Raw genomic sequence first — 10,766 nt, 5'->3', positions numbered from 1 at the left:
ACAAATACTAAGAAAATAAAACAATACTTCTTTATGAAGCAGTGGTTTCCAACCAATGGTTCGCAATAGTCAAAATATCGTCCGTGAATTTTTTAGTGGCCAGTGAACCGTTGGTCACCATGCAGTAAGTTATAAAAGCGCTGGTGGTACGCGGACTCACCGGCTTTGCGAAATTACGAAACTATTCGTACAGCGTCACTAATATCCGGGAAAGTAACGAAAAACTATTTTTGATGACTTTAACATAGTAGTCTTGCTAAGAAGGGAATAAATATTGTCTCTGACCAATAAGGTTAAGAACCTCTGGTATACAAAAATACTTTTTCTCAGTACAAAATATTATTATGATTGATGACATAAGTCGTAGAATAATACGTAATAAAACATAAGTAAAAACAAAAACATATTTTGAATAAACTTGCATATCTTAACACATTGTTTAAATATCACTTAAATTATGGTATAGCGGCATATCGCAGCATGAATGTCCCGCACTCCTTCTGCAAAAGATTCACAGAACACATAATATACTATTAGGGGAGTCCTCTGATGAATATCATCATCAGCTCACTATAAGCCCCCTACTGAAGGGCTCGAAGCCAACCCTAAGTTAGGACTGACTAGGTCAACCACGCAGGTCCAGTGCGGGTTGATTGACTACGACAGACTAACTGACTGACTACTAGTCAATCTGATGAGCATGCTAGACGTCAAATATAAAGTTTTCTTCCCCTACCCATTTGTCATAGAAATATGGTCGAGACAATTTACAGGAAAGTAAAATGTTTTTCTTTAACATTCTATTATCTGGCTTTGGGATACAGTTTGAATATGTTTTTCGTTTCAGGAACACCATTTATAATGAATACCTTACTTTTACTCGTATGTTTGTGGGCTGTGAGAGCGCAAGAACAGTCCTCACTGGCAGAACAATCCAAACAGTACCTGGACAAACTCAACAAACTATTAGGACCAGTTCCAACTAGGTATGTAGTAAAATCTATATTAATAAAAGAAAATATTATAGAGAATGTGACTTTCCACAGCTGATATACCTATAAGAAAACATATTGTCGTCTCTTTTATCCTCTCTGAAAAGACAAAGATATTGATTGTTTTTTAACAAGGTCATTCGACTCAAACTTAATTTAAAAAGAAATTTGCATTTTGTTACTTTGTTGTAAAGTACAATGCAATTTTTCCGTACGCGGAATACCGCGAAATGCCCTGACTGTACCTTCAATATACATCCTGTTCCAGGAAAGGTCCTGTGCTCTTCCCACCATCACCTCCGGACCCACCAGCAGACAATGTCGTAACTTTGAAACCTGATGCCGAATCAGTGAATACCTTCCAAAAGCATTATTTCGCTAGACTGACGCAATACAAGCCTGTAACATTAGCCACCTTGTCTCCAGAAACGTTAGCACCAAGAATTGATTCTGTAGATTATGTTTACGATGAAGCACCTTATACAGATATTGAAAAGAAATCAATTGGTAACAACTTTGGAAGTAATTATAATCAATTTGAGGTAAGTAACTAAATTACTATAGCGTTAACAGTGGTAGAGCCCGCTTTAATATCTTCGTACGAATTGCCCGGCTCGCCCGGTGAAATACCACGACCACACAGAAGACAGGCGTCAAATGGAAGCAATTCCGCGTTTCGTACTAAATATAACATCGAGATCCATGCAGCCGTTCTTTAAATGCATCCAAAAATTCGCATTTATAATATTAGTAATATGAGAAGCGATTTTGTACGACTAGACGTTTCGTGTATTGTCAAATTTCTCAATATCACTACGACATATATTTTGAATGTGATAATTAAGAAATGAATTTATGCAAAATACTTAAACGCCAATTAACAGCGGCTTACTTCTACAAAAGGGGTGAATAAATAAGGAAAATGAGTTATTTTTGAGAGGTGTTTATTTTGAAATATAATTATTCATAATTCAAAGGTTTTATGGAAGATATCTTCGCTTTGTTATACAACATTTTGTTTATTTCTCGTTTATATTTTTAATGAGAATAAAATTTTAGCATTTACTCTTTTGTTTTTGAATAAATCTCTTCTTTCTATCTCTCTTCTTTGAAAAGAAATGAGCGGGATGATAATATGTTTTATATCTACACTTTTAAAACTCACTGATGAAAGACAGTAAATAGTAATTACATTGCGCCTTTGAATAAAGCAAAATGAAATTAAAAAAAAATGTCTTAAACCCATTTTATCTTTTTCAGACAAGAACTGCTTTGCCGTCAATATACAACGCTTTAGCTCAACAGACCACACAACGATCTTACCCTGTCTACGATTATCAGGTATAACATAAGTTTCCACTAAAAAACATGTACAAAAACTCGTACTAACACCCAACATATAAGACATTTGAACGGTTAGTCCTATGAAATGCCACGACCAAACAGAAGACAGTCGTCAAATGGAAGTAATTCCGCGTTTCGTCTTATAAGTGTGCATGCCGGAGGCCTAATTTAAGCCCCTTAGTGTACTTGATGGAAGAGGGACGCATAGGAAGGGGAAATATTCTCATCCTATGCGCCTCCAACTCTGCAATTGTAGATTTCGCTTCGTTTTTTCGACGATTTTAGCTAGTCGCTTGCTCTTTTATCAACTTATAACATAAAAACAAAGTGATCCTATAAGGGTTCCGTTGTTTTCCTATGAGGTACGGAACCCTAAAAAATCATAAATTTACGATTTTTTTTTACTTTATTTTTTCCTTATGTTTTCAGTCCAATATACAAGTAAATCAAAACAAAAACACCGATATATCTGAAGAGGGAAACAATTCGGAAAATGAAAAGGTTAGTTTTTAATTATTTTTTTAAATACACATAAATTGTACACACGTAGTTATATCCATTTTAGTTTTTAACACAGTTCTAATTTTTGTTTCAGGACAAAAGCTACGCGTTTTCTTACACAGTAAAAGATCAAAAAACAGGTGACGATTTCTCTCATTCACAACAAAGCAGTGGGTCAGCTACCAATGGAGAATATCGTGTTAAATTACCAGACGGACGCACACAAATTGTGTCATACACAGCCGATGAAAACGGATACAAAGCTGATGTAAGATATGACGTAGATACTCCTAATATCGAATATAATTATGATAATATAAAAGCGAATAATCGAAAAGACTACAATGATTATAACGCGCCAAATGTTGCTAAAATAAATGATAATCAAACTCCTAATAAATTGGATTACAAAGATCTTTCAAAAGAATATTATAATGATTATTCTGCAGAATATAATAGCAAAAATTATGAACCGCATCAAAGTAAATTTGCTATTTTATTTAATAGTAAGAACAATGAGTTAAAAGATTTTAATCAATATTTAACTACAGTTAAACCTTATGTTAAACTTGAAGATGTTTTATCGAAAGCATTACCTAATGTTCAACCGACCTTTAACTATTATGCTAAAGATCCTGCAGAAAATGTTGTGTTAATTGGTAATCGAAATACATTTAAAAATCCATCAGATACAAATTTTATTAATTCGACACCAAGAAACTATTTAGTATCAACAATATCTAGTTTAAGAGATAGATCCAAACCTATATTATCTGATAGTTTTATTAATAGAATTAATAAATACTTATCTTTCAAATAATTTCAAATAATACTTTGAAATATTAACAATAGGATTCTTAGACCAAAATTTCTATACAAAACATATCATCCATGTCTTTTTTATTTATTAAGACAAGCCAACAGCATACATATTATATAAAATAGTTGAAAACAAAAAATTACACAAACATTTTACTTAATTACAGTCATGCACAAATTACGTTAGACGCATTTTTGTTTATTTTTAAAAGATCCCAAGCTATCACTAAATATGTCTATGTTCAAGTTGTTAATCATGTTATATTCGTTACATATACACAACAATGTACGCAATAATATTTAACAAAACAGAGATATCAATATGTTTTAAATGAGATTTTATTAAAAAAAAACTAATGACAAGACACTTTTAAGCGTCAATAGTCTAATGGTTAGGGGTACGGTTTTCTGATCAAGAGGTCGGGGGTTTGAATCCCGCCATTCGACTATTGTCGTAAACCATATCCTAGCACAAGCCTAGACCTTAGTTGGAATGGTGAAAGAAATATTAGTAAATTTACAAAAAAAATCTGCTAATATTTTATTAAAAAAAAAAACTTTAAGATTTATAAAAAGCTTGAGACCCCACATCAGTGGGTTATGGCTACGAAGAAGACCTACGGTAAAAGATGCTAATGGTCGCTAGGGAAGTTAAATAAACAGTACGACAATTAAGATCTTAAGTTATTTAACTTTGTTTATAGTTATATTGATTTATAAGTTTAGTTTATTAAGTTAGTATTAAGGCAAAATTATGTTTCTTATCTTTGATAGCATATTGTTATACCTCATTATGTCTGTAATGTTTGTATATTTATCTTTATTTGTATCCGTTTCAGTGCTTTACGTTTGTAAGTTTTTTTATCGATAAATATTAAAATGTCTGCACTAAGAATAGATTTAACAGTGGCAGAGCCTGCTTTACCATCTTCGCACGTATTGTCCCAGCTCGCCCGGTGAAATACCACGACCACACAGAAGACAAGCGTCAAGTGGAAGCAATTTCGCGTTTCGTCTGACGAGTGTGTGTCCCGGAGGCCTTATTTAGTCCTCTACCCCTTCCCACCCTTTTTCTTATAAGGAAAGGATGGGAAGTGGAAGTGGACTTTCCGGATGAGAGGACGCATGGGAAGGGAAAATATTTTCTTTCTGTCCATCCTATATCTATTCGCTCTAATTTATTTATACTAAAATTATTGTTTAAAAATTTGAATTTGTAATCTCACGAAGTTACCAGATGTTAATTAAATATTTTTGAAGAAATAAACATGTATGATATTTATATATTATCAATATCCTTCATATTTCATGAATAAAATTATTAATGAAAAGAAAAAACGCATAAACAGGACATTAAATCTATGGTTAGTCATCCTGAAGATGACATAGAGAAAGTGAGTCAAAGGCATTTTTTTTTTCGTCAAAAGAACACAAGACTTGTTTATTGACGATGTATTTGGGTCATCTCTTGTTAAGGCTAGTTTGCCCGGACGATGACTTGCAAACTCTTTTCTATCTCGATTCTATTGGGGCCACGAACCATGATTTCAAATTATTATTTTAAAAAGTAACAAACATGAGTTACACTAAAATAGTGACCGCTGTGAACAAGTTAACGAAGCAGACGTACAAACGCTTGCACGGACTATATTTTTTCTCTACCTATACGTTCACTCCCCCCAAACCGACTTCCTAATCCAATCCTTTCCAAAACAAGAGAAGGATCCTTCCCCTCTAGCTGTCACCCGCAACTCCGTCCGCGTGGATATATAAAAAACTTAATAATCTAAACTTAAGTATGCCAAATTTAATCGAGTTCCGTTTTGCCGTTCTAGAGATATCTTCAAACACCCATCCATCAACATCACATCCATCTAAACATTCGCATTTATAATATTAGTAAGTTAAATAAAAAGCAGCTCACTTCACTCCCCCCAAACCGACTTCCTAATCCAATCCTTTCCAAAACATGGTAGGACCCTTCCCCTGAAGAGAACTAGAATTTGGAGCAAGCACGTTTACGTAGTCGTGTGTACCGTTCGAATTAAACATTCGTGCATCAGCTAATGCTTTACTACTAATTTAAATGTTTTTAGTCGTAGTTTTCATGGCCCTAAACTGGAGAATGATTCCGCGATATAATTTTCTTTGAGCATTCATGCTACAACTTATGTTGTATGATTGATTGTCCGCCATTTTGTTCCGCAGTCACAGGTGCGGACTCGCTCGGTTAACCTAGAACAATAAATCAATATTTGTTTACTAAGAACGTTTTCAAATATTCTAATATCTTTAGATTATAAAGGAGATTTAATTTAAAAAGTTTTAGCTCAGGATAAAATCTAATTAATTAACAAAATTAAGAGTACGATTGTATTTGAAGAAGTGTGATTCATTTTAAAGTTTTTATAAGAAGAATTCGTGGTTGTAACATGTCTGCTTACTATTTTTGATTACGTCGAAAATGTCTACGGTTATCTTTGTTGTTACAAAAAAAGGGTCTTGACAGACGGACGGACGGACAACAAAGTGATCCTATAAGGGTTCCGTTTTTTTCCTATAAGGTACGGAACCCTAAAATCCAAAAAAGAAGAAAAAAATTGTGAAATTAGAATGATAAAAATTTTGAAAATCGAACAATAATTTAAGCTTTATATTAACATTAGATGTCGCTCGAGTCTCCGACAGCACGGAATTGAAAAAAAAAACTTCTTATAATAAATAATCTATGGTGCTTTTCAAAACAGTACCAAACTTGATTGAGTTACGAATACGTGATGCCAAACATTAAAACGCATTTATCTATATATATAAAAGAAAGTCTTGTTAGTTACACTATTTATAACTCAAGAACGGCTTTACCGATATGCCTGAAAATTGATGAGGAGGTAGCTTAGAGCCAGGAGACGGACATAGGATACTATTTATTCATTTTTGTTTTCGAATTTACGCCTTGATGTGCTGCTTTTTATTTAACTTATCTATATATTAAGTTTTTTTTTATCCACGTGGACGGAGTCGCGGGCGACAGCTAGTAATGTAATAAATTATGATAGTTTCAAACAAAGTTTTAATTAAATTATTTATTATTACTTACAAGATTTATTTTATTAGTACAAAATGAAATTGGCCTAAACATTAGAGGGTTCAAGTCGCAGTCACAGAAAATTGCGACTATATAGAGTTCCCGACTCCGGCCAAGATAAGGCGAGATAGTGCTGTCGTACGGCCTGTCGATTATTACACTCGCCTCTTTTAGTGATGTCTATGATATCGATAAAATTAAAAAAAAATCACGTTATCCTTAACTGTAATAAAACTGTAACACTTTGCACAAAAATAATACACTTTTTTTTATTGTCTACGTTTTAAATTGCTATATTAAACTATTTAACTAAAAATACAAATCAAATTAATTGTAACTATTAAAAATTAATTCGTTCGTTTGTTATACAGGATTTTTAGGTCTATTAGTAATCAAGCAATTAACTGAATTTCGTTCTTGCATACCAAGTTCAGATATAAAAAATGTTTATCGATAAACATATACATCACTAGGTCAATAGAACTCACATGTTCCGCTGAGTCTGCTGGCGCGCGGCCAGGACAGTCCGCGTTGATACACCCGCCTCCCCCACACTTACATCTTGAACTATAAACACTGGAATCATTGCATATCACTTTGATTGCATAAGTGTCAATTTAAATAGACAAAGGTAAGGTACAAAGGAGTTTTATATTATTTCTATACGTTCTTAACTCCGCAAATTCCATCAAGTTATCCTATCTTTTCCTTACTATACTACGGTGGACGAAAGTCACTCAGCTTCATAAATGGATAGGTGTTTGCTTGTAAATGACAGCTTTTGTCTCGTTCCAACTTAAACGTTCGAATTCTCACAGCGCCACAATGGCGAAAATCAAATAGGCACAAAATAACACGGTTTATAGCCTGTCCATGTATAATGGTCATTGACTAAAGTTGACTTTCGGTACACATTACTCAGATGAAAAGGGAAAATACTTCCAGTGGATGCCTGTTTTCTGTATGATCGTGCAGCGGACTATACTTAACGTAATAAGTAGCCTATGTGTTCTTCCAGACTATTTTCTGCATCTAACAATTTTCTGCGAGGTCTGTTGAGCCGTTCCGAAGATACCGCCAAATAAACATCCATCGATCCAAACATTCGCATTTATAATATTAGTAAGGTGATTTTTATTATAAAGGTTTTGGAATTGGCCGTTAAAAGCCATAAAATTCAGTAAAGAAAAACATGACATATCGAAAAAAAACAATAATTAAAAATAACAAACATTAAATAACATGTTCATTACTCTATTAGGTCTTAGTTCAAGATATATTGCGTCAGTTTATTGGACTTAAGTTACCACAGAGTACGTTACTCTAACGAGCAATAACTTGACGTCCAAACGTCTAACATACAACCATTTATGGCACATAACTTAATTAACGGCATTAATATAAAACAAAATTATTCCTCATCTTGTAGACTGCGCGCAACGAGAAGATACGGTAATGGTCGACGCCATTTTGAGACAACGGCAAATGGTCGCCCTTTACAACGTTATGGCGGGAAATAAAATTTTTTTCATTGTTATTAATGAATCATAAGAGATTTACGCTATTGTACAAAGTGCCACTTAAAGTCTAATGAAAAATGTCGAATAATCAACGTTCTAATTTATCAAATATTACCAACTTGAAAACCAACACTATTAGTATATTCATTTTTAAACTTTTAAAAAGGTTCTTACCCTAGATTGGATTTTAGGTGTCCCTTAACTATCTAAGAACCCTAAATAGTTACTAGAAACGGACGTAAAACCTTTATTTTCAATGTATTCAGCTATAGGATGCTATATTGAAATTTCAATCTATTACAAGTACTTTTATTTGCATTGTTCTATGTAGTTTTTGTTGATGGCAACATTTGATCCAATACAGCTCGAGTGGATTATCTTTTAAGCTGCTTGCTTGGTTTGTGTTGCCACCGACATTGTTATAGCGTTTTATGATGACGTTGTTTTCGAGTGTAGCGTGTTTGTTGTTTGCGCAAAATATTTTTGTGTACGAAATATTCTACGTTATATTTTTGAAGTAAAGAATATAAATATGTAACTTCAGGTACAGATTATATTATTAAACAATACTCATGTCAGATACCTATAGCGGTGAATATGTAGATAAAGATATCGTAGATTTAATTTATCTGGTTAACCGGACACTTTACGTCCACTTCTCTTCTCTTCTTTTCTTTTTTATCCTCTTCTTCGTAAGCTTGCCGATTAAAAGCTTTATGAAATCAAATATTAGTTTTGACTTATTTTTAAAACAATCGGTTGCTACAAATTGGCTGTAAGTTTTAAACTTTTGTAAATTATTGCAATTTAAAAAGACCACTGTCAACTGTCAAAATTACATTGTTTTGAAATCGAAAACGGTTGATCTATTCAGGTTGTAAACTTCAATAAAGTTTTTCATATTAAAACAAGTTGTAAGAAGTGCAAAAAGTTTAATATTAATATCGTTTCAGGAGGACAAAGTAATTTATTAAATTAACTAACCATAATAATGGACGTTCAAAAGAAACCTCTGAAGATTTACATACAAGACATTTTTCGCGCGAAAAATACAATCGAAAACAAATACATATATCAACTATTCGGAATGAAGTTCAAAAACGTAATGATTCAAGGCGTTGTTACGGATGCTTATAACAAAACCAGTAAATCGATTAATTTAGAAATAAGTGACGCAACAGGGTCTGTTAAAGTTTATTATGATTCGACGAAAAATAATAATAACCTAAATAATGATATTATGAAAGAGTTGAGTCGCGATTTATCTAAACTTTATGCCTTCAATAACAATAATTCTACTGTTATGTCATCCATGTTTAATTTGATGTCGGAAAAAAAAGAAAATATGTTAAATTTTGTTGGAGGGCATTACGTCTGTATAGTAGGTGACATTTTTGTGGAAGACGTTAGTAATAATAGAATGGTATCAGCATTTCACTGTAAGCACACATCAATAGAGAGAGATCTTGTATGGATGGAGGAACTAAGATATATTTATGAGAAATTTTATCTTTGGAACAAAGTACCTGAAGAATCCAAGACTTTAGAAAAGACATAATAAATTGTCCTATAACTTTAAATTCTATGAAATATCTTCATATGTCTGAAAAAATCATTAGAATTAGAAAATTGATAATAATTATGGGTAACTCAACCAAACTTGGTGTCCTGCATATCAGCTTGGTTGACAACTTTGATGCAGGTCAGATGCAGTTCAGCTTACTTTGTGAACTGCCAGTCATCAGGCAGCTTGCAACTTGTATGGCTCACATAGTTACAATCCGTGAGTTGTCATTTTATTTGTTGATTGCAGCTCAATGGTTCAAGTCTATGTGATTTGAAATTTTGTACCGGTTCATAGTTTATTTACACACTCTGAACTGGTATATATATCTTTGCTACTATATTTTGAAGTTACTATGTACTACTGTAACTTTAAAATGCCAATGTTTGTTCTGTTATCTGCGGCTTCAAAATACCAATCTAAGGTTCCTTTACTGGCATTGTTTATCTTTTTATAATTTTTCTATCTAAATAACAATAAATATGACATGATAATTTGGTTTTTGTAATAAGGTTGTTTATGAGAAAATTCTAATGATTTATTAAAATCTCTTTAAATCTTAACAGTAAAATTGTTTTGTGAAACTGTATATTTAATATTACTCATAATTCTAAACTTAAAATACACAAGATTTACTGTTGAGTTTTGTGTATTGAAAGAAATAAGAGAGGACATTGATTTTTGTCTAAATAAGACATGCCTTTCACTACCTTTGATTATAAAAAGTGAAGGAACCACAAATCATACTTTTCTACCAAGAATCGGAACCGAAAATAAATCGATGTATCAAAATCTGATTGGAATCGGACTTTTTCAAGATGATAAACTGAAATGTCATCGAATTCTATTTCAACTGACACAAACAAATTGAAGTTAAAGTGTACTAAGAAGGAAAAAAAATAAACTACGAGACACAAAATAACTTACATATATGTGTACCA

General features: G+C 32.6%; 2 protein-coding genes across 2 annotated transcripts; both read left to right on the top strand.

The window, feature by feature from the left end:
* The first annotated feature begins 861 nt into the window (after nucleotides 1–861).
* On the top strand, nucleotides 862–3,657 carry CPR132 (cuticular protein RR-2 motif 132). Its single transcript, XM_013306065.1, has 5 exons — nucleotides 862–986; nucleotides 1,261–1,534; nucleotides 2,253–2,333; nucleotides 2,766–2,837; nucleotides 2,932–3,657. The coding sequence occupies exons 1-5, from the start codon at nucleotides 862–864 to the stop codon at nucleotides 3,655–3,657; spliced, it is 1,278 nt and encodes a 425-aa protein (XP_013161519.1).
* Nucleotides 3,658–9,106: 5,449 nt separating this feature from the next.
* On the top strand, nucleotides 9,107–10,730 carry LOC106113524 (uncharacterized). The gene is made up of 2 exons (XM_013306343.1): nucleotides 9,107–9,135; nucleotides 9,215–10,730. The coding sequence occupies exon 2, from the start codon at nucleotides 9,253–9,255 to the stop codon at nucleotides 9,817–9,819; it is 567 nt and encodes a 188-aa protein (XP_013161797.1). The 5' UTR covers nucleotides 9,107–9,135; nucleotides 9,215–9,252; the 3' UTR covers nucleotides 9,820–10,730.
* Nucleotides 10,731–10,766: the final 36 nt, after the last annotated feature.

This window comes from Papilio xuthus, unplaced genomic scaffold (genome assembly GCF_000836235.2).
Source record: "Papilio xuthus unplaced genomic scaffold, Pxut_1.1 DF828258.1, whole genome shotgun sequence".
In the NCBI taxonomy this organism is placed as follows: domain Eukaryota; kingdom Metazoa; phylum Arthropoda; class Insecta; order Lepidoptera; family Papilionidae; genus Papilio; species Papilio xuthus.
Note: the sequence above shows the minus strand (reverse complement) of the source record. Positions and strands in the feature narration are given on the sequence as shown.

What these genes read in the sequence shown, in the direction of transcription:
- LOC106113524 (XM_013306343.1), top strand. Translation starts at nt 9,253, where the DNA reads ATGGACGTTCAAAAGAAACCTCTGAAGATTTACATACAAGACATTTTT.
- CPR132 (XM_013306065.1), top strand. Translation starts at nt 862, where the DNA reads ATGAATACCTTACTTTTACTCGTATGTTTGTGGGCTGTGAGAGCGCAA. An exon ending in TTAGGACCAGTTCCAACTAG is followed by an intron (nt 987 to 1,260) that starts GTATGTAGTAAA and finishes ATCCTGTTCCAG; the next exon opens with GAAAGGTCCTGTGCTCTTCC. An exon ending in ACAATTCGGAAAATGAAAAG is followed by an intron (nt 2,838 to 2,931) that starts GTTAGTTTTTAA and finishes TTTTTGTTTCAG; the next exon opens with GACAAAAGCTACGCGTTTTC.